General features: G+C 40.8%; 1 protein-coding gene across 2 annotated transcripts in view; it reads left to right on the forward strand.

The window, feature by feature from the left end:
• INPP5F (inositol polyphosphate-5-phosphatase F) overlaps positions 1 to 23,717 on the forward strand; it is a 90,102-nt gene that overhangs the window by 38,339 nt on the left and 28,046 nt on the right. Inside the window, exons 3-9 of one of the 2 annotated variants that reach the window (XM_043597703.1) lie at positions 2,276 to 2,412; positions 12,056 to 12,184; positions 12,394 to 12,561; positions 12,678 to 12,734; positions 15,053 to 15,251; positions 16,013 to 16,192; positions 17,342 to 17,409. In XM_043597703.1, coding sequence (XP_043453638.1) covers positions 2,276 to 2,412; positions 12,056 to 12,184; positions 12,394 to 12,561; positions 12,678 to 12,734; positions 15,053 to 15,251; positions 16,013 to 16,192; positions 17,342 to 17,409 — 938 coding nt within the window. Of the gene's footprint in view, positions 1 to 2,275; positions 2,413 to 12,055; positions 12,185 to 12,393; positions 12,562 to 12,677; positions 12,735 to 15,052; positions 15,252 to 16,012; positions 16,193 to 17,341; positions 17,410 to 23,717 lie in introns of those variants that run through there. The other variant, XM_043597704.1, reaches the window with a different exon arrangement.

Raw genomic sequence — 23,717 nt, forward strand, 5'->3', positions numbered from 1 at the left:
GCTTAATGTTTAATGATAATGAATAATGAAATGGCCTGTAAAAGCCTTGAAACTTTGGAGTAAAATTCCATCCTACTTTATAAAGAATTATGAAACTCTTCCAAACTCTTGCATCTATGAGATGCCTTAAGCACATTTTCAAAGCACAGTCCCTAGAATGTGAGTTGATTGATATTTGGGGGAAATTGAAATACTATATATCTCTTTTAAGAACATTTTTTATATGGTGAATATATATCCATCATGTTGCTTTTCCACAAGAAATTACTGAAACACTATTTTGATTATGTTTATTTTTGGTGCTAATTAGGGAGTACTTTTTTTTTTTTTTAATTTTTTTTTCCAACGTTTTTTATTTATTTTTGGGACAGAGAGAGACAGAGCATGAACGGGGGAGGGGCAGAGAGAGAGGGAGACACAGAATCTGAAACAGCCTCCAGGCTCTGAGCCATCAGCCCAGAGCCCGACGCGGGGCTCGAACTCACGGACCGCGAGATCGTGACCTGGCTGAAGTCGGACGCTTAACCGACTGCGCCACCCAGGCGCCCCGGGAGTACTTTTTTTAAGGGTGTCTGTAACCTCATGAACTGAAAAATAGCATTTGCATGCCGTCTTTTCTAGACCATTTCTCATTTAATTAAAAATCTTTAAAAAAAATAAAAATCTTGTGAGAAATAAAAAATTTGGATTGGAAAGATCATTGTTGGGCCCTTGGGTGTTTTCTTTCCTTCTTTCTTGTACTTAAAGATTTCTTTAGTTTGTTTTACCATCTCCCTCCCCTCTCACCCCACCCGTTCGTCTCAGTATATTATTTGCTTGGTCCTAGTGTGCGCATAAAGTGGTTTTGGAATCGCTAACTCACACCCTTCCAACAAATTCACTAACCAGAGTACAGTATGATATATAGTTCTTTTTGTCTTCATCCTTAAAAAATAATGTTTTCCAGAGTTATTTAGGTGAGTTTTTTCTAACCATGTGGTTACATTTTCCATTTGTATTAGAGTTAAGTTGCTGTTTGCATTTAGTTTTTAGTCTTGCCCCCACTCCCCATTCTGGTTGAAAGCAACTATTTCCTTATTTTTGAGGAGATGTGAAATATCACCGCAGTCCTGAGAGTCAGAACTATACAAAAGGGTATACTCAGAACTGTCACTTCCCCTGATCCCTTTTATCTCCATTTCCCCCCTTTTGCATCATATTTCTGCCTACTACTCTCTGTAGGTAACCAGTCTCATCAATTTCTAATTTCTCTTTTATTTTTGTGTGTAACTCAGCAGTGTGTGTGTTTTTTCTCATATCTTCCATAAAAGGTGGCACACTCTAGATACTCTTTTGTACTTTGATTTGATGATAAGTCATCTATGACTTCATTATATCCTTGTTCTATAAGTATCTCCAGTTTATCCATGTAATATATCCAGGAATCGTTTCTTGTCAGTTCCTAGAACATGCCTAATGTCTTTTCTACAGCTTCATAGTATTCCACTGAGAGGATGTGTCCCAGTTTATTCAACCACTGTCCTATGTCTGGACAGCTAAATTGTTTCTAGTATTTGGCAATTACAAACCGCTGCAATGAATAGACTTGAGTTTTCCTACTTTTGGGCTGGCTGCATATCTTTGGGTGAACTCACAAGAGTGGGATTGCTAGGTTTAAGGTAAGTGCATATGTTTTATTGTTAGGTATCACTAAATTTCCCTCCAGAAAAGTTTTGCCTGTTTGTATTCCCACCAGCACTGTATGATGGTGCCTGTGTCCCCACAGCCTTGCCAGTGAATGTGCTGTCATACCTTTTATTTTCCCCAGTCCGATAGGTAAACGTGGCATCACTACATTTTAATTTACATCTCTCTAATTATGAGTGAGACGGAACATCTTTTTCCATATTCGGGGCCATTTTTATATCTTTGTCGTGTGCTTTACTTTGAAGGGTTATATATATATTTTTTTAATTTTTTTTTTCAATGTTTATTTATTTTTGGGACAGAGAGAGACAGAGCATGAACGGGGGAGGGGCAGAGAGAGAGGGAGACACAGAATCGGAACCAGGCTCCAGGCTCTGAGCCATCAGCCCAGAGCCCGACGTGGGGCTCGAACTCACGGACCGCGAGATCGTGACCTGGCTGAAGTCGGACGCTTAACCGACTGCGCCACCCAGGCACCCTGAAGGGTTATATTTAATGTATATTGTGTTGTTAGATTATTCGTCTTCAGCCTGCTAGGATAGTAGCATTTTACAGATACCAGACGTTAGTGTGACTTTTTCTCTTTCAGATCTTCCATGGTGGCTTATTTTAATTCGGCAGAAAGCGTTGGTGGGCAAACTTCCAGGAGACCATGAGGTCTGTAAAGTTACCAAAATTGCTGTGCTGTCGCTTTCTGAAATGGAGCCTCAGGATCTTGAGTTAGAGGTAAGGTGGAAGTCTCAGGAAATTTTATGGAAGCTTGATGTAAATATAACAACAAATAGGATTTGGTTTAATAGTCCAAAATCGTAATTTTAGAACTGGATAATAATTTTAAAAGTAACTTAATCCTGTGGTTTTCAAACTTCACTTCAGTAGTGGAAACTTTCAAAATCTGTGAAATCCAGTGTATAAAATGCATAAAGGCAGAGGTGGTGATACAGGGGAGGGGATCCTTGGGACCCTGCCCACCTGGCCTCTACTGGAAAGCCATTTTCTGCTTCCAGGGAACCCAGAACTCTGCACAGGACAGTTTAAAAACTCCTGATTTGGGAGAGGGTGGAGTGAGTCAAGGAGGTGATGAGGTTTCACTTATTCTACATCCTTTTTTATCTGTATTTCTTGAAAATTTTTTAAACATATATTTGTTTTTGTAATTAAAAAAAATTTTTTTTTCTTAAAGAAAGAAACCACTGATCTAGTGCAATCTTTTAATTTTTCAAAAGGAAACCAAGCCTACAATAGAGGGACTTAAGGCCAAAATAATGAGATTTCCCAGGGCCAGTATTTTTTTTTTTTTTTTCCACCAACTGTACCACCAGTAGATAGAAGTAGCCCACGAAAGCGTTTGTATCATGTTTGCAGTTGGTGCAGGGATGTGGCCTCTAGGGATGTCCTCACTCTGCCCTGGTCCTGGGGTGTCCTCATCACTATGTGATATGTGAGGCCCTGAAGGTTGAGTGGCTTATCCATCTGATGCCTCAGAGCACCCTATAAGGTGAGCACTGTTGGATCCACGCTATACAGATGAAGGAAGGAGACTTGGCAAGAGTTAAGTCACAGCTGGCACATCATGGGGACTGGGCCTGGACTCAGGCCATCTGGTCCTGTATCACTCCGCGGAGCTGCCTCCCTAGTACCTAAACAGCAGGTAACAGGTACCAGAGCACCCACTATCCCACAGTTCAATACATGTTTTTCTGGGCTGGTCTCCTGGGGAGGAAATTTGGGGACAGGGTTAAATTGTTTAGAAAAATAAGTAAAAATACGGTTATTTTTATGTTTCAGATTGTGCTGGAAGTTTGACAATCTAATTTTTAGAAACCAGCATTAAATTGAATTTAAGAGGACCCTGATATTTTATTTATTATGGGAATCAAAAAAGATTAGAGTATTTCTTACTCCCCTTTATTGGTTCCAGTGCTAGAACATTAATCATTATTGCTGATCTAGAGACAAATAACTTAGGTAGCAGTTAAGCCTATTAAAAGCAGGTCTTGGCAGTTTTTGTTTGCATTTTATCGTAGGGAAGGGCAGCCAGACTAGCAAAAACTCAGTTAGTTTACTAAACCAATAAATGTGTCATCAGTGTCTTTGGATGGCTTTGCTGACAAATTGGAAGATCAGCCTGACTTTTCTGTCACCAACCTTTGCCTTGAGGGGGAGCACTGGCGTTCTGGTTTAAGCATTAAGCTAGGGACCCTGGTAGTTAGATTTAGAGTAGGGGACCAGCTTGTCTGGCACTTTATCCACCTGTCGGTCATTGGTCTGCACATTTGCACTCCCCACTCTGGGAAATGTACGGTCACTCCTCATCCAGAGAACCCTGGGACCCTTGTTGGATTTTTCAGGGAAGTTTTCTGACACCCTTTTGCTCCCTAATCTGTAATATTCTTGAGACTCGTAGCTGGCTATTGTAAAAATGGGGGGGGGGGCAAGCAAATGACATTTATGTGGAATTTTTAAACACAGAAATGTGAATTTTTTTTTTTTTTTCAACGTTTATTTATTTTTGGGACAGAGAGAGACAGAGCATGAACGGGGGAGGGGCAGAGAGAGAGGGAGACACAGAATCGGAAACAGGCTCCAGGCTCCGAGCCATCAGCCCAGAGCCTGACGCGGGGCTCGAACTCCCGGACCGCGAGATCGTGACCTGGCTGAAGTCGGACGCTTAACCGACTGCGCCACCCAGGCGCCCCTTTTTTTTTTTTTTTTTTTTATTTTTATTTTTTTTTCAGAAATGTGAATATTATGAAAACTTTGAGATTTTCATTCTTCACATTTTTCCTTTTTTCTCTCTTGATATTCTCAAGTAAAACAGATTATCTTTAAATAAAATGAAAATGAGATTTACCCCCAACATAAGAGAGTTGAATGTTTTTACAGCACTATTGGACCATATTAACTATAGCATTTATGGGCATTAAGGGTGTGGTCCATGTTAAGAGCTGAAAATATGTAATGATCCCTGTTAATTGGGGGTAAACATGACATAGGGAAAATATTTCCAGATCTTATTTTCATGAGTAGTTTGGCACACCTTTCTCTGAGGAGATTATCATTTTAGAAATCTGCACTTAAGCCTTTCCCCCCTTTTTAGGAGAGCTTTTCAACAGTGAAAAACAGGAGGAAAGGGCAAAGAACAGCTATTTTGGAAATCATGAATTGCTTGCTTGTTTTCCAACACGTTAATTTAAATCTTTGGGATCTTTATTCCAATTGCCATATAAATCCATGTAAAGGGAGCTTTTAGAAGCTTAGCAATCACTGTTATTTGTTTTGATTTCATAGTGAATTGTAAATGAGGAGAAGGGAAAAAAGCCCACTACTTAGAAATAATCATTGTCCATATTTTAGTGAGTCTTAATGGTTATTTCCATTGCCCCAAGCTTTTGAAGGAACAACATTACTTTGAAATTTTTAGACTCGTTTTCGGTTTTTTGCATTTTTACATATTTTTTTCCTACTTAACTCCTGTTATTTTTCATAAACACATATTTTTAAAACCAATTCTTATGTTTCTTTCTACCTCTTTCTCATTTGGATGTCTGTGTATTGCTTTCAGTGCCCTCGTCCTTCCCAGCAGGGCCCTCGGACTCTTTCGTGCGGTCACTTCTCAGACTTGCTGGGGCCTCGTCTGTGTTCTGTAATTAGAGCAGAAGCAGTCTTATTCCAGACTCTGGAATTTAATAGATTTTCTAGTTTTCTGCCTTGGTTGCCTTTTCACCTCAAGTATTAGGCTTGTTTGCCAATTAAAAAAAAAAAAAAATTCACGTACTATACAGTTCACCCATTTACAGCATATAATTCAGTGGCTTTCAATATATTCAGAATTTTGTGACCGTTACCACAATCGACGTTAGAACATATTCATTATGTATGTTCTCCATGAAGAAACCCTGTGCTCATTAGCAGTCACTCTTCATTTTTCTCCAAACCCCAGCTCCCTCAGTCCTAGGCAACCACTGATCTACTGTCTAAATTTGCCTATTCTGAACATTTCTTTTAAATAGAATCATATGATATTTGGCCTTTTGTTTTTGTTTTTTAATATTATTTTTAAAATACTTTTTAATGTTTATTTATTTATTTTGAGGGAGTGGGGAGGGACATAGCGAGAGAGAGAATTCCAGGCAGGCTCTTTGCTGTCAGTGCAGAGCCTGATGTAGGGCTCGATCTCACGAACTGTGAGATCATGACCTGAGCTGAAATCAAGAGTCCGACGCTTAACCAACTGAGCCACCCAGGAGACCCTATATGTGGCCTTTTGTGACTGGCTTCTTTTTACTTAGTGCAGTGTTTTCAAGGTGCATAACCATTGTTCGTATCCCAGTACTTAATTCCTTTTCATTCCACTGTGTGGATATATCACATTTATCCATTCACCAGTTGATGGATATTTGGGTTGCTTTCACTGTTTGGCTGTTAGGAGTAGTTCTGTGAACATTTGTGCACAAGTTTTTGGTGGACACTTGTTTTCGTTTCTCTCGGGCATGGCCTAGGACTGGAATTGCTGGGTCATACGGTAACTCTGTGCTCAACCTTTTGAGGAAGCACCAGACTGTTGTTCAGAGCAGTATGCCATTTTAAAACATCTATCCAAGAGCGTGAAGAATCTGTGGGGTTCAGTAGATAACATCGATGTTCTTGCTTTTGAAAAAACATCCTTTAAAGTTTTATAGCCTTCTGTCCCATGTCTGCATATCTTATTTGCTGTATCTCATTGCCTTAATAGATAACTGCAACATTTTCCATATTTGGTTTCCCATTAGACATCTTTAAAATTTTAGCTCCAGATGGACACAGATACCAACTTTGAAAGTAAAATCATTCATTTTCCTTTTCTTAAATAGCAGCGTCAACATCAGCCCTTAATCTTGGTTGTGAGACGTAAGTTGCTAGAGTAATACAAGAAGTAGCGGAGCACCCTGGGGCCTCTGGTGGTGGTTTTCTTTTTGAGATCGTGTGGATCAAAGCTGTGATAAGGGCCTAAGCACATACTGCGCACAACTGGCTGGGCCTCCGGAAAAGGGAAGGTGATCCCACTGTCAATGCTGAATGTTGTAATCCCAAGAGCTCTGTCTAAACAAAGCATCTTAGGACTGGACAGGATCCCAAGAGGTTATTTTCTCTATCCTTGTTTTTCAGAAGGACTAAATTTAACCCTTTTAGGATCAAGGAATGCACAGTTGTGATGAGCACGAGGTGGTGATAATAAAAACTTAAAAATAAATGGTAGCCTGCATTTAAAAAAAATAAATGTAACCCTTTAAAAAAAAATTTAGCCCTTTTAAAAACAATTGTGGTCTATACTTTTCTAACGTAACTATGTGGAAGATTCTAAAATATTTATGGAATTGTTAAAGTAAATTTAAATCTCTATTTTTATTTTTTAAGTTTATTTTGAGAGAGCGAGCGAGCACGAGCCAGGGAGGGGCAGAGAGAGAGAGAGGGAGAGAATCCCAAGCAGGCTCCGTGCTGTCAGTGTGGAGCCTGACGCAGGGCTCCATCCCACGAACCGTGAGACCATGATCTGAGCTGAAATCTGGAGTTGGATGCCTAACTGACTAAGACACCCAGGTGCCCCTAAATCTCTATTTAGAAAAATTGGTTTTAAGAGACAGAAATCAACTTCCAGGTAAGATGGTATCCTGCGTTTGTGCTTTGCTATGCAGATCACAATCCTTATCCGAAAACTTTGGGGCCATATTTGTGTTAGAATTCAGGATTTTGAGAGTTTTCAAAAGGCTATTCCATGCATTCCATACACATCCAGTGAGTCTGGGGCATTACCCCATAATATAATACATTAATATTTCCTAAAGAATCATATGAATATTCATACTAGGATGACTTTCAATAGCCTTCTATCAGTTCAGGGCATATTTGGCAATTAAATGAGTTTGTAACAAACTTAAAAAAATTAACTTGCAGGTTTCATTGATTTTTGAGTTGTGGATAATGAAGTTAAGGGCTATTGGGATTAGGCTCTATTCCAAGCCCAGGAAGGGGATAGGGTTTTTTTTGTTTGTTTGTTTGTTTTTAAAAAAAAAAAAAAAAAAAGAAAGAAAAAGGAAAACAAAGACATGGCCAGGCCTAGAGAGGAGAAGCATCTTCATGGACCATAAATGGACATTAGGTCGAACTGGGGCTATAGGCCTCCTTGGTTCTGGGTCCAGAATCAGGCAGTGGGAGGTGGAGATTTGGCATCTGCACAGTAAAGGGAACTGAAAGGACTACAGGAGAGATGGGGGCCTGGAACGTGCTCAGTGCTGGAGCCCAACTTGCTACCTTGTGAGAGGAGGCTTGTTAGGTTGTCTGCTCTATGTGGGATAATTATGTATAAAGAATTCTCCTGTTTAGCCAGTAGGCCCTGCCTTGAGAAATACTGATCTGGGCAAAAGGTAAGGATCTGAATTAACATAATGGCAATCAGCATGAAGTAGCTGGGATCGATAGGAGAGACGCTAGGGAAAAATAATGGAAGATGGCTACCCAGGGGTCCATCTCTTGTGTAAGGGATCCAGTAGATAGTGTGGTCAATGACCTACGGCAACCAGAGGAAGAACAAGATTTGGGAAACAAACTTTGATCAGTTTTGGAAATGCTGAATTTGAGGGACTAGGGTGTCAGTAGCTGGGAGATGTTATATTTTTGGGTCATGAACTCAGCACAAGAGTGGCATTAGAAATGTGTAGTTAAACATAGCAGTAGTTCAAATGAGGAGAGAGGATGACATTTTCTAGAATTCATGAAGAAGGGGAAGAGAGCTAAGGGCAGAATGTTGGGACATACCACCGTCTTTAGGGACAGAAAGAGATGCCAACAAAGAAGACTAAGCAGGAGAAGTTAGAGGTGGGGGAAGAGCCCAGAGTCGTGGGAACCAGAGGAAGAGATCACAGGGGTGAGTGTTAGCGTCATGTTCTTAGAGATAAAGTTTGTCCTCTCCATACTTGAGGAGGCCCTTATTTTACTCTGCCTGAGCAGTCCCATTGGGCTTTTACTCTCTGACCCATGCCTACCAGACCACAGTCCTCACAATTCAAGTGACCATGACACCATTTTTACCCTGCTACCTCAGAGGAGATTCTCCGGTTAAGGAATGGATTAAAAGATACATGTTCTGGTAAATTCTAACAGTGTTAAAAGATGGTAGCAAAGGGGCTCTTAGAGGCTGGAACAGACAAGAGAGGAGGAAATGAAGGAAAGGTCCTGGTCCTAGAAGGGACACAGCAGGAAACTAGCCTTGCTCCTTCTGAGAGTGAGGAATGTGTGGGTAAAGACACAGTCTGACTTTAGAGTAGTTGGGTCTTACGCATCTGCTTTCTACTTTCCTGGGAGAAATTTTGCTGGCTTGAGTACTGTTAAGGAATAACTATGTCTGACAAATGCCTAATCCCCTGTTTTGGAAATAAAAATCGTGGTAGTCCCTAACTAGGTTTGGACATGTTTTCAATTTTTTTGAGAGTGTTATTAATATGACTAGATAATTACTAACATTCTGTATAAAAATTGCTAACCAGCAGTTACTCAGTGTTGCAAGCGGAGGAGGCAGCAGGGGTCTAACGGGAGAGCCTCTTTTTAAAACCAGTTCTCTGCTACCCCAGTGATTCTGCACCAATGCAGGTGGGGGCGTGGGGGGTGAGGTATATTCTTGGAATAAGGGCAGTGACAGTTTTCCTGGGACTACTTCGATGCCTGCCCCGTGTATGAACCTGGAGTTTACCATTTATATTTTAGCATCAGCGCTCATTCAGTCACGTAACAAATATTGTGACCTCCTGTGCCGGGGACTGTGCGGCACTAGAGATACAGGAGGCAAAAAACCAAACACCTCTGCCATTATGAGCTTCCATTACAGATAGTAAATGTCAGCATAATGATTATGCAGTATGTTGAGAAGTAATAAATGCTATGGGAAATAAAAGTCGGGCACAGGAAGGGCCGTGGGCGGAGTGCTCAGGAGTGGAGATTGTGGTGAGAGGTCTGGGGAGAAGGGTGTTGGGCAGAGAGGACAGCTAGAATGGAATCCCGAGGCGGAAGCATTCCTGACGTGTTGAGGAGCAAGAAGGCCAGTGTGGATGGAGTGGAGTAAACAAGGGGAGGAAAGTGGGAGGTGAAGGCAGTGGAGGGAAGGTAAGAGTCTAGTTTTGGACACGTTGAATTTCAGATGCCCGGTGGCAATTCAGAAGGGAACGTTGGGATTTGAGAGTCTAGAATCTGGGGAGAGAGCTGGACTGGAAATACCCATTTGGGAAGGAGGAGTTGGCATATGGGTGGTATCTGAAGCCACGACACTGGATGAAATCACGAAGGGACTGAATTTAGATAGAGAAGGGGGTCAAGAGCTGAGCCTTGTGGTGCCCAAGACATTGAGTCAAAAGGTCAGAAAGGAACCAGCAGAAGAAATAAAGAAGGAACAACCGGTGAAAGCCAAGTGCAGACAGTGCGTGACAGATGGCATGATGTGATGACAGAGCGTGACCAACTGTGTCAGATGCCACCGAGAGGTTAAGATGAGTCCGCCTCTGGACTTATTAGCAAAGTGGAGGTCATTGGTCGCACTGAAGATAGCAGTTTACGTAGAGTAGTGGGGGGCTGAAGCCTGACTGGAGTGGGCCCAGGAGAGGAGGGGATGCCATGGGCTGGAGGCAGTGAGGAGTACAAGAACAGGGCACTGGCTAGCAGAAGAGGCGTCAAGTGAAGGTGTTCGAGGAAAGATCTATCGGTATGTTTCTATGCTGATGGGAGTGTCGCACGCAAGGAGGGGAGGAGGAGAGAGCCCCCGGAGCGGTGTGTACTTGCTTAGCTCTCCTCCCCTTCCCTGTCAGCTTCAGAGCCTGGTAGTTTTGCTTACTCTCTGGGAAATCGTCAGCTCAGTTTCGGCAGGACAGCCGTGAGCGACTCCATCTTCGGGTCCCCTGTGTTCATAAGCGGAGCAGGAGCAGCATAAAGTTGCAGTCAGGTTATGAGACCCGGGTGAACGGAGGTTTTGATAGCCATAATCTTGAAAAGGCCTGAAGTCTGTAAAATCCTGTTCTGTCTGAATACAGTCCCATTCTCAGTCTGCACTTCTGGTTTTTCTCCAGCTTTATTGAGGTATATAGAATTGACAAAATTGGCCACTTTCAAGGGTGATCGATCAGGAATACCTCTCCCCTTTTTATTAAATTTAAAATCACAGTTTGAGCTAGATTCTGTTCTCATTTTTTTATCCTGCTTATCATCTAGTAATAGTTATTTTGCAAGTAAGACACTAATTATAATAGGCACGTAGTAATTGTTTGCTCTTCGTGAGTGTCTACCACTTAGTGGAGTGATACACCCATTGCGTTGAAAACATGGAATTCGTCTGCATACAGTTAAAAGAATCTCTGTGTACCTCTCAGAGTATTTGCCTTGTGTGTTGAGCCACGTGAAAATTATATGTAAAACCCTTGGCTTTAAGCAGGTAGCCTTCTTTGGAACCTCTGTGCCCTTGTCTTAACAGGTTCCCATCCTCTTCCTCATACTTGTCAGTTAGACTGCACATTTCCTGCAGTCTCTGCTTACGGCTTCTTCAAATTTAATCTCTGGTCCCAAAGAGTATGTTTTTATGCTGATTCTGTTAGTAGGTATGAGGATAGGAGGAGAGTGATTGAAATGTCCAGCTTTTAAGATTCCCTACAGAGCAGACTCTTGACATCTTCTCAATCCAAATGCTCCATTAACTAGCATGAATGAATCTTTAGCAGACAGCTGTAAAGTAATGCCCCTAGGGCATAGCAGATGTGTATTTTGCGATACTTTAAATCTCAGATGCCGATTTTCAAAGCATGGATAAACCTCAACCAGAGTATTTTATTCTTCAGTTATACTGGGTAAGGACTTACTGTCGTTGTGATCCGAGCCTGAATTTCCCACCCCTAAATCCTAAGGATGTCTTGTCCTGTATTACTTTCTTATCCTCTATGATCGCTTTTTTTTTTAAACGTTTATTTTTATTTATTTTGAGAAGGGGTGGGGGCAGAGAAGGGTAGACAGAGAGGGACAGAGAGAATCCCAAGCAGGCTGCATGCCATCAGCTCAGAGCCCTACACGGGGCTCTATCTCACAAACCATTGAGATCATGACCTAAGCCAAAATCAGGAGTCAGATGTTTGACCGACTGAGCCACCCAGGAGCCCCTCTATGGTAGCTTTCTAATCCTTGAAACCATAGCTGTGCTCTCTAATATCAGTTGTCTACTTGGTCATTTTACTAATAAATCTTGAGGTTTTCTTTTAACTACTATGCATGAGTAGTAGCAGTCACTTGTGCACTTGTACCCGGACATTTAACAAGCAGACGGTAATAATAATGAATTTTCTTTCTCTTCCTAATTATTTAGCTCTGTAAGAAGCATCATTTTGGAATTAACAAACCAGAGAAGATTGTACCATCTCCTGATGACTCAAAGTTTCTACTGAAGACCTTTACACACATTAAATCCAATGTGTCTGCTCCTAATAAAAAGAAAGTAAGAGTTTCATTGATACGGGCTTGGAATCCATCTTTGATTACTTTTAAATTGAAGGGTAGTTTCCTTCCCAGGAAACTTGTTTTCAAACTGCTTGTCCCATGTATGGTTCTTGGGATTATTTTCACTTCCCTCCTAGGAAGTTGGGTATTATCCACACAATACTGTACATTGAATTCCTGTAGTAATAGTAGATTAACTTCTTACAGGTTAAGGAAAGTAAAGAAAAGGAGAAGTTGGAGAGGAGATTACTCGAGGAGTTGCTGAAGATGTTCATGGACTCAGAATCCTTTTACTATAGCTTGACTTATGACCTAACCAATTCGGTACAGAGGCAAAGCACTGGGGAGAGAGACCCCCGTCCCCTCTGGCAGAAGGTACTTCTCTCATGGCTCAGGGCAGGCTTTGCCCTCCAGAATGATTTATGGGCCCATTTGACTTCTATAAGAAAGCTCAACATGTTTCTGAACTGTTCATTCTCTACCTTTTCCAGGTTGATGACCGATTTTTTTGGAATAAATATATGATACAAGATCTTACTGAGATTGGTGTGAGTAGTTGTTTCTAAAATATCCTAAAGGTAGTTATGGTTGTTAAGCAAAGTTTTAAACACTGTATTAAAACGAATTCAAAATCTCACTAAAATGGGAGCACCTGGCTGGCTGAGTCGGTAGACCATGTGACTCTGGATCTCAGGGGTGTGAGTTTGATCCCCACGTTGGGCATGGAATCTACTTAAAAAAAAATCTCACTATAATGTTTTCCTCTCTAGAATGGGAATCATTTAGCTATGAACACCAAGACCTTGTTTTAAGACAGTTCTCAACTCTACAGCCTAGCCACAGGCCTGCCTTTTTAGCAGGTTCCCATGGGATAGAAGTAATTTAAGGCTGCGGAACTAATGTCCACAGAGTTCCTAGGAGACAGAGATTTTGTTTGCACCCATTGGAAATGGTGAAGTGTGCTTTTTCTTTAATGATGCCAGTCACTTCCCTTTCCTGTTTCCTCATCTGGGGATTGGAGTAGAAAGATCTTTGAGGACATTCCAGTACTGCCAGTATTTGAATCAGGGACGAGAGGGAATATGTTGAGATTATTGTATGAGGATCCTTCCAGTTTAATGGTTACTCTGTTCCTTCACTCTGTCTCCTGTGTGGAAGAATTATACCCATCCAAGGACAGTTCACTCAGTCAACAAATATGTATGGAAGGCCTCCTGTGTGTCAGTTGCTGTTTTGGACACAAAGTGGGCAAATAGCTGAGTGGGTGACATACTATCTTTTCATTAACTTTTCAAAAATTTCAAACCTTTTTTCTCCTATCTCTTCCCCCTTGGCAGTGGTTAGTATAAATGATTTTGACTTTAGCAGTGTCTCCCACGAGATATCTGTCATGCCTCTATTGAGAATGAGGCTTGAAAATGTTCTCACCTCTTTTTAGGAGGCTGATCAAACTGTGACCACTGAGACTCAGTGACAGGGGAGAAAAATAAGGGTGACGATAATGCATATTTTTCCTGCTTGCTGACAAATTGGGCTCTAATACGTTTTGCAGGGTTTCTGTCAGGAACTTCGAATTACCATTTAAAATTGATGGCTTGCAGTAGAGGTGGCGTTTGGCCACGTATGTTTCTCTGTTCCCGTCAAGAGTTCTGCATTGTTGCCAGAACAAAAATACAAATAATTGAGGATGGTGGTAAGGATAATGAATGCATATAGACCCTTCATAATTTTCAATTCTAACCACCTTCCTAGGATCCTGTCTGCTGCTCCATAAAACAAAACTGTGAGACAGGTCCTGCCCGGCTTATGTGGTTATGGATGATGAGGTGGGTTTGAAGGTCATGCTGAGGTTAAGGCTGGATACAGTTGTGGAGACGGGAGAGAAAGAGAACAACACCCTAGAGTACTTCTTACCCTTCACTCTCCCTGCAGACAGTCAGCCGGGAAATTGGAGTATTCTTAGCCTCAAAGGCACAGAAGGGGAAATGTCTAACTGTAATTAATACTCTCCTAATTATGTTGGGTGACATTGTAAAATAAGATATTTATGGAAAGCGTTTTTTTTTCCTTTTCCTTTTTTTTTTTTTTTTTGGTTCATTTACTATGTGGATTTTAGCTTGGCAAGGCAAGTTTTTTCTAAACTAGAACATAGAGTTGGACCTCTGCGCTTTGTAGTAAGGGGATCAGAGTTGGTTGTATGTTGTTAAAGCCTTGATACAATGGTGAGTTAAAAATCAGCCTATAAGTGGTTTTTTTGTTTTTTGTTTTTTCTGTACCAATGGGAATAATCATAGTAGCTATGTCTGTTAAATCCTTACAATAAGGCAGGCACTATGCCAAACACTTTTTACATTTTACTCATTCACTCAACCAAATGAGGTAACAGTTTTTCCTATTTCTCAAAGCAGGACGTTGGGGCACGGTGAGGTTAAGTGATTCATCAGAGTGAGTTCGTAAGTGGTGGAGGTTGAATTTGTTACCCAGGCAGTGTGGCTTCTATCCGGTGGGTCCTCTTAGGCAGCTCTTTTTATTTATTTATTTTTGTAAGTAATCTCTATACCCAATGTGGGGCTCAAACTTGTGACCCCGAGATCAAGAGTCTCACGCTATATCTGCTCTACCGACTGAGCCAGCCAGGGACCTCTCAGGCAGCTATTTTTGAATGCTCACCATAGAGAAAAAGGCTCTCCCCTTTGTCTTCCTTCCTCCCTCCCTTTTTTCTGCCATTCTCCAATAAGCAGAAAACATGGTTAAGAAACAGAAGGTTTCTGCTTCTAGGAAACCGACAAATATGTGCTAGCCTCTATTTAAGAAAGCAGCAGGACCATACAGAATAGAAACAACATGATATTCATATTGTTTTCAGACACCAGATGTGGACTTTTGGATTCTCCCCATTATCCAAGGTTTCGTGCAGATTGAAGAACTTGTGGTTAATTATAATGAATCATCTGATGATGAGAAAAGCAGCCCAGAGACCCCCCCTCAGGAGTCCACCTGTGTAGATGACATTCACCCACGATTTCTCGTGGCTCTCATTTCACGCCGAAGTAGGCACAGAGCAGGTGAGTAAAAGGGCTGAAATCATGTGCAAGTTAAATTCAGACGAGAATGGAAAAGCTGCAGATGGGTTGAAATGCTAATGACAATAATGGAGTTGGAAGCATAATTGGCTTCAAAGTGCTCAGTGACTCTAAATCGTGTGATGTAATTGGGGACCAATTTTTGGAGGGCGGTGAATGGGGGAGAGTTAACAAAAGCAGAAAGAAAAGAGGTATATATATGGAGAAGAGAAGAAAGTCACTTGGGATATGTTTCTAAATACCATTGTTCCCACTGACAGCCTGTATCACGGTAATAAATCCTTCCTGAGCACCAGCGCCCTCGGGAAAACCTTTCCCTTTCAGTTCACAGAAAGTAGCTTCGCTTCAACTTGTACAAAACAATGATGCATAGAGTTATGAGTTTGGGGGAAGTTGATGCTGTTCTGCCTGGAAGTTGCACATTAGATCCGTAAAGCTATCCTGGAAGATGGATTTGGTTAAGAAGCATATCTAATCAGGGGCGCCTGGGTGTCTCAGTCGGTTAAGCATCCGACTTCGGCTCAGATCATGATCTCACAGTTCGTGGGTTTGAGCCCTGCATCGGGCTCTGTGCTGACAGCCTGGAGCCTGCTTTGGATTCTGTCTCCCTCTCTCTCTGCCCCTCCCCTGCTTGTGCTCTATGTCCCTCTCTCTCAAAATAAACATAAAAAAAAAGCAGTAGCATATCTAATCAGACTAAATAATGTTTTTTTATGTTGTTTTCTGTTTTAATTTTCTTTTAGGAATGCGTTATAAACGAAGAGGAGTGGATAAAAATGGCAATGTTGCCAATTATGTGGAAACTGAGCAGTTGATTCATGTTCATAATCATACTTTGTCATTTATTCAAACACGAGGCTCTGTGCCTGTCTTTTGGAGCCAGGTTGGGTATCGATATAATCCGCGACCACGACTGGACAAAAGTAAGCATGTTCATTACTTAGTTTGCAGTGATGATTTGAGAGAGTATTTTTTAAAATATTAGGTATTTTATAGGTTTGGATTTGCTTGGCCAGATACTTCATTTAAAACAATATTCCAGTTGGTGAGATTTAATAGAGGTATCGTAATTGCAAGAATTATAATGGTTGTTGACAGTTTAAGTAAGTTGTTTAACGATAAAAAATGCCCTCACAATAGAATAAAATAAAGCTTGGGGCGCCTGGGTGGCTCAGTCGGTTAAGCGTCCGACTTCAGCTCGGGTCACGATCTCGCGGTCCGTGAGTTCTAGCCCCACGTCGGGCTCTGGGCTGACGGTTCAGAGCCTGGAGGCTGTTTCAGATTCTGTGTCTCCCTCTCTCCCTGCCCCTCCCCCGTTCATGCTCTGTCTCTCTCTGTCCCAAAAATAAATAAATAAACGTTAAAAAAAAAAATTAAAAAAAAAAAAGTAAAATAAAGCTTATTTCACAGATTTTAATTGTTGTTTCTTTGGAGAATATTTTATGAAATGTTTACTTTTGGAAAAGGGTAAATGTAGTCAATATTAATAGAAGCAGGAGATATGTTCAGATGGCATCTACAAAAAATAGATGCCTTTACTCAAGTGTCTCGCTGTGTAAGGTTTGTTGTTGTTTTAGCTATTGAGGATTTAATTTCTTCTAGTATTTTAGCTTTAGCGCTGGAATGGCCAAATCATATCAGTCTAACCAGGTAACTCAATGAGGTTGATTTTAAAAATTGTTTACAGAATATTTTTCTCTCAAAACTCAATTGATATTTGTAAGAATCCAGTAAACCTTCAGTTTATAATATTCATATTTTTAGAGGAGTTTTATTCTCTTACTATAAACTACATGGAACCCTTTCTGACAACAGGCTGGACACATGAACAATAAAGGTCCTGATTACATAGTGTGCTTTTCCAGTGTGACCTGGTGCAGTCTAACTGGGGGGAAAAGGAATCTGAGGGCTTTGGCTTTGGCTCATTTTATTTTAAAACACTGGTTTTAGACCATCTTAGTTACATTTGGTGGCCAAGAAATTGTTGAAAAGTAAGATTAAGGGTGGAATAGACACTAATTTCTGTCTCAAACATCGGAAGGAAAAATAGATTTTGTATCACTTCTTTGTAGGTGAAAAGGACACCATTGCCTATTTCTGTGCCCATTTCGAAGAACAACTGAAAATTTACAAAAAACAGGTGGGCTTTGATCTGTATTAATGTTCCTTCATTTTCAGCCATGGTTATGTATCTATTTCTTTAAATTTCGTGAAAATAACAATATACTATTTGTAATTAAACAAAATGGCATCTTGCCATGAAGTTGAAGAATACATAAGCTAAGAGTATTTCTAATATTCTCTAGGAAGAATTCAATCAGCTACTTTAGACTGTTTTTAGATAAAAATTAGTCTACTGTCGTTAATTATTATAGTTGAAGAAGTATCCAGAGTAAGGAAAGAAAGGCATCTCTCAGTACCACCTGTAGTTCTGCCTCCTGAAGATAACAATTTGATATGCATCTATCTTCAAGATCTTTTCTCTCTGCCCACCTCTCTTATGTATTTATATGTAGGACTGTGATCATATAGACTAAAATCAAGTGAAAACTATTAAGTGAAATTACAAGTTCAATAAGATGACCAGATTTCCGATACAAGATTTGTATAGAATAACCTGTGGGGGATAAGCTTGGGGAATAAGCACTGATGGGTTAACAAGGCATAAAGAATTAAAAAGCCAGGGGCGCCTGGGTGGCTCAGTCTGTTGAGCGTCCGGCTTTGGCTCGGGTCATGATCTCGCAGTTGTCGAGTTCGAGCCCCGCGTCAGGCTCTGTGCTGACAGCTCAGAGCCTGGAGCCTGCTTCTGATTCTGTGTCTCCCTCTCCCCGCCCCCCCCCCCCCCCCCATGCTCTGTCTCTGTCTCAAAAATAAAGATAAACATTTTTTTTTTTAATTAAAAAAAAAAAAAGAATTACAAAGCCATAGGATGCTCACACCCAAGTTTGGGTAAACAAGATTAGGTGTTATAAGGATGAAGAAGGGGGGGTGGCTGAGGCCCCCAGAATAGAGTAGGTGGGGCAAAGGCCCCCAATACAAAGATATGTAGGGTAAACAAGATTACCCCCCAAGCCCCCCAAATTAGTGCTATAGCAGAAAGCTTTCACAGGAAGGAAGGACCAAATTAGGTAAACAGGTAAATAGGGCTATAGACTGCTGCCCTGCGGTGATGCTGCCCAGAGCTGAGCTGATTAACAAGAGAAAGGTGCCTTGTTAAGCCTGAGGTTATTTTCCCTGTCTTATCCCCTAGGCTAGCTAAGATAAACAGACGCAGTGCCTCCTGTCTGCCTTTAACAACCATCTGCGCGGTGCCAGGATTTTGTTTTATATTGACCCAAACCCCAAACACCGTATATCTTCAAAACCCCCTTTCCCTCATGCCCATGAGTTAATGTTCACAGATTCATTGTCGCTTTATGCGCTCCCATCAAGTTTGTAAGCCTTTTAATCTTCATAAATACGGAGCAAGGACCCTTATTCGGGGCTCTTGTCTTTTCCCAGACATGAGCCATCTCTCACTTTTAATCCTGCATCTGTTCTTTTGCTGGCCAAGAGAGAACTTGAGACTTAGAGTCTACGATAGTCTAGTCTGTGGTGTATGGGGATGGGAGATGGGACGAAGAATTACTAAAGAATGCAAAGGAAAACCTGGATAAATGGAGAAAAAATACCATGTTCCTGGAAAGCAGGATTAATACTGAATAGATTTCAGTTCTTCCAAAATTAATGTAGAAATTTCGTGCAGTCCCAAAGTCTGAGCAGGGAAATAAAAAGCAAACCCTCATGGCCACCTGGGTGGCTCAGTTGAGTGTCAGACTTAAGCTCAGGTCGTGATCTCACGGTTCATGGGTTCGAGCCCCGAGTCAAGCTCACTGCTATCAGTACATAGCCCACTTCGGATCCTCTGTCCTGTCTCTCTGTCCCTCCCCTCCTCTTGCTCTCTCTCTCTCAAAAATAAAAAAATTTTAAAACCCCTCAGATTGAAAAAATTATAAAGTTTGACAGTAAGAAATAAAGGCAAGTAATTGGGGAAATGAGAACGCTCACAGATTGCTAGAGGAAACATAAGTTGGTATAGCTATTTTGAATGGTATTATCAATCAAAATAAAATATGCTTATACTGTTAATCTGGTAGTTTTGCTCTTTGATATCTTTCCTATATATTATATATAGAAGTCATTTCTAGGTGGATATGGATCTGAATGCAAAAAGTTAAACTGTAAACCTTTTAAAGGAAAATATAGGGTTTTTTTGTTTTGTTTTGTTTTGTTTTGTTTTGTTTTGTTTTGTTTTGTTTTGTTTTGTTTTGTTTTAAAAAGACCCAGGGCCTTGGCCCAGACTCACCTTGGCACCCCCAGAGCATCTTTTTGATCTTTGGTCTTAGGACTTAAAAAGCATTAACCAATAATGAAAAATATTGATACATTTGACTTTACTAAATTTTTAATTGTTATCAAAGTTTTATCATTTATTTAAACTGTATTAAAATTAAATAGGACTTAAATCCCAAACCATAATGAAAAAATAATTTAGACTTTATTAAAATAAAGAACTTCTGTTTATTAAGAGGCACCACTAAGAATGGAAAAGCAATTCACAAAGTAGAAGATATTTAAGATTTTTTAATACATATATAGGACAAAAGATTCCTATCTAGAATTACTAAAAACAAAAAACAAAAAAACCTCTTAAAAACGCTAAAAATAGATGTACAACCTAAAAGAAAAGGTGACAAAAGACTTAAGCAGATGATCATGAAAAAGTGTATTTAATAGGCCAATAAACATCTGAAAGGGTGTTGAACTTCACCCATCATCAAGGAAATACAAACTAAAACCGCTTATACACCAGAATGACTAAAATAAAACAATCACACATACCTAGTTCCATTAAGGATGTGAAATAACTAGGACTCTAATACAAAAAAATGTTTAAATGTACCTGAAACTCACGTTCAATCCAGGAGGGATGTACAAGAGCATTTTTTACAGCATGAAAGTAACCCGACTGTTCATCAGAACGTCAGTGGATAAACAGTGTGACACATTTAAAGTGTTGACTACAGGGGCGCCTGGGTGGCTCAGTCAGTTAAGCATCCGACTTTGGCTCAGGTCATGATCTCGCGGTCTGTGAGTTCAAGCCCCTCGTCAGGCTCTGTGCTGACAGCTCAGAGCCTGGATGGAGCCTGTTTCAGATTCTGTGTCTCCCTCTCTCTCTGACCCTCCCCCGTTCATGCTGTCTCTCCCTGTCTCAAAAATAAATAAACGTTAAAAAAATATATTAAAAAAATAAAGTGTTGACTACAGATGCTTAAAAACAATGAGGTAGATCTGTGTGTACTAGCATGGAAACATCTTAAGATCACACAGAGCGAGAAAAGACTGTAAGAGCATATGGTGTGTTGCCATCTCAAACCCACAAAACAAAACTGTGTCTTTTATACACACGTAGTTCTTTTCCACATATATGTTCTCACACATATGTGGCATGCACATTTATGTAGGCATACCTTTATATGGGCTGAAAGGGCACACACTGAACGGTAACTGTTGTTACCTCCAGGGAAGGGTGTGGGTCTGGGTTGTGGTGAGGAGGGATTTGACCTTTATGTTTGAAAATTTTTTTTAACTTGTTTTATTTTTTTAAATTTACATCCACATTAGTTAGCATCTAGTGCAACAGTGATTTCAGGAGTAGATTCCTTAGTGCCCCTTACCCATTTAACCCATCCCCCCTTCCACAACCCCTCCAGCAACCCTCAGTTTGTTCTCCATATTTATGAGTCTCTTCTGTTTTGTCCCCCTCCCTGTTTTTATATTATTTTTGTTTCCCTTCCCTTCTGTTCATTTGTTTTGTCTCTTAAAAGTCCTCATATGAGTGAAGTCCTTTGATTTTTGTCTTTCTCTAATTTCACTTAGCATAACACCCTCTAGTTCCATCCATGTAGTTGCAAATGGCAAGATTTCATTCTTTTTGCTTGCCGAGTAATACTCCATTGTATATATATACCACATCTTCTTTATCCATTCATCCATCGATGGACATTCGGGCTCTTTCTATCCTTTGGCTATTGTCGATAGTGCTGCTATAAACATGGGGGTGCATGTGTCCCTTCGAAACAGCACACCTGTATCCCTTGGATCAATGCCTAGTACTGCCATTGCTGAGTCATAGGGTGGTTCTATTTTTAGTTTTTTGAGGAACCTCCATACTGTTTTCGAGAGTGGCTGCACCGGCTTGCATTCCCATATGGTTGAAATTTTTTACAGTGTGAATAAGTTCATATATCAGCAATATGTGCAATTATAATTAGCACTACAGAAAATAAACCACAATTTATTATTTTTTTAACGTTTGTTTATTTTTGAGATAATGTGAGATTGTGATCTGAGCTAAAGTCAGATGCTTAACCGACTAAGCTACCTAGGCACTCCAAACCACAATTTAAATGTAACAACTAGGGGCGACTTGGCTGGCTCAGCTGGCGAGCATGCAACTCTTGATCTCAGGAGTGTGGGTTTGAGCCCTGTGTAGGGCTCTGTGCTGACAGCTCACAGCCTGGAACCTGCTTTGGATTCTGTGTCTTCTCTCTCTCTCTGCCCCTCCCCCAGTCTCACTCTGTCTCTCTTTCTCAAAAATAAATAAGCATTTAAAAAAAAATAGACTTGGGGCGCCTGGGTGGCGCAGTTGGTTAAGCGTCCGACTTCAGCCAGGTCACGATCTCACGGTCCGTGAGTTCGAGCCCCGCGTCAGGCTCTGGGCTGATGGCTCAGAGCCTGGAGCCTGTTTCCGATTCTGTGTCTCCCTCTCTCTCTGCCCCTCCCCCATTCATGCTCTGTCTCTCTCTGTCCCAAAAATAAATAAAAAACGTTGAAAAAATAAATAAATAAAAAAAATAGACTTGCTTAAAAAATGAATTTTAATGATACTGAAGCGTGTAAAGGAAGCAGTAACAATAACCTCCTTAACCACCCTCATCCCTGTTCTGTACGGACTTTTAAAGCCTGATTGTACACGTCAGTTTTACCAGTGTGTGTATTGAGCAGACACCTCCTTTCTGATAGTACCCCAGTAATGTTCCCTTGTCCACCTGCATCCCCTGGGTAATTGCTTTCTGGGAGGTGGGTCCACGGTCAGCCTGACTCAGTCAGGGTGGCACCAGTGTTCCTGTTGCCAGTGATTGGCTTAGGCATTGGCCTGTTTGTGTTCATTGGCAGTTTGGCCAGTGAGGGATGATGTGAGGGAAGTCTGCTGGGAAGCTTCTGGGAAAGATCTCCTGCTCTAATAAATAAGCGGAGATACAGGACCCAACAGTCCCTCCGTGATTGTTGTGTGTGGATGTGACGTGCCGCTGCAGCTATGGCAAAACCATGAATGAACTGGCCTCAGGGCTGACCAGTGTGCTGAGGATGGCAGAGCAAAAAGATGGAGACAATTGGTACTGGTGCCACTGAATTAAGCAATTCCGGAACCATGCCGTTTCCAGACTTCTTGCTCTGAGACCTGAGTCAGTGATTTGTCATTTGCAGCAAAAGCCCATCTGGACACGTGTATATATACACATTTAAAATGAAGTCAGTGGAGGGCTATACCATGTATGCTATTCTGCAGCTGTTTTCACTTAATGTTCCATGGCTGTTATTTAACCGTTTATCTCTTGGTGGACCCTTAGGATCTAGTTTTTGCTATTGTAAAAACAAAAATTCCAGAAAACAACTTTTGTGTACTTTGGGACACCTAGTTGCTTTACAGAACAGATTTCTAGAGGCAGAATGACTGGATCAAACAGGATGCATTTAAACTTGATAACTACCACTTTGTTGTTCCCCAAAAGATCCCAACAGTTTATACCCTCAGCAACAGTGGGAGCCATGCCCATCTCCCCATATATTCACCAATGCTGATGACATTTAGGATTCAATTTTTGCCTCTGTAAAGATGAAAGCTAGTTTTCTGTTTTAAAATTAGTATTTTTTTTAAGAGCTTTTATTTAAATTCCATTTAGTTAACATACAGCGTAATATTAGTTTCAGGTATACAATATGGCAACTCAACACTTCCATTCAATTCCAGGTGCTCATCACAAGTGTCCTCCTTAGTCCCCATCACCTATTTAACCCATCCCTCCACCCATCTCCCCTCCGGTAACCACCAGTTTGTTTTCTACAGTTGAGAGTCTGTCTCTTGGTTTGCCTCTGTCTCTTTGATTATTAACAAAGTTGTAGCCTCATGTTTATTGGCTATTTATATATTTTCTCTTGTGAATTTCCTCTGTATTGTGAATTTACTCTTCTTCTTACTGAATTTATAGCACTCTTATATAGTATTGGTTTAATGTTACAGGCCTGTCCCCCCACGTAGTCCTTTGTGTCTTTTTGTTTTGTTTTACCTTTGCTTACTTGTATTGTCATTGGGTAAAGAGGTTTTAAATTTTTATGTTGTCACAT

Source organism: Prionailurus bengalensis, chromosome D2, assembly GCF_016509475.1.
Source record: "Prionailurus bengalensis isolate Pbe53 chromosome D2, Fcat_Pben_1.1_paternal_pri, whole genome shotgun sequence".
Taxonomy (NCBI): domain Eukaryota; kingdom Metazoa; phylum Chordata; class Mammalia; order Carnivora; family Felidae; genus Prionailurus; species Prionailurus bengalensis.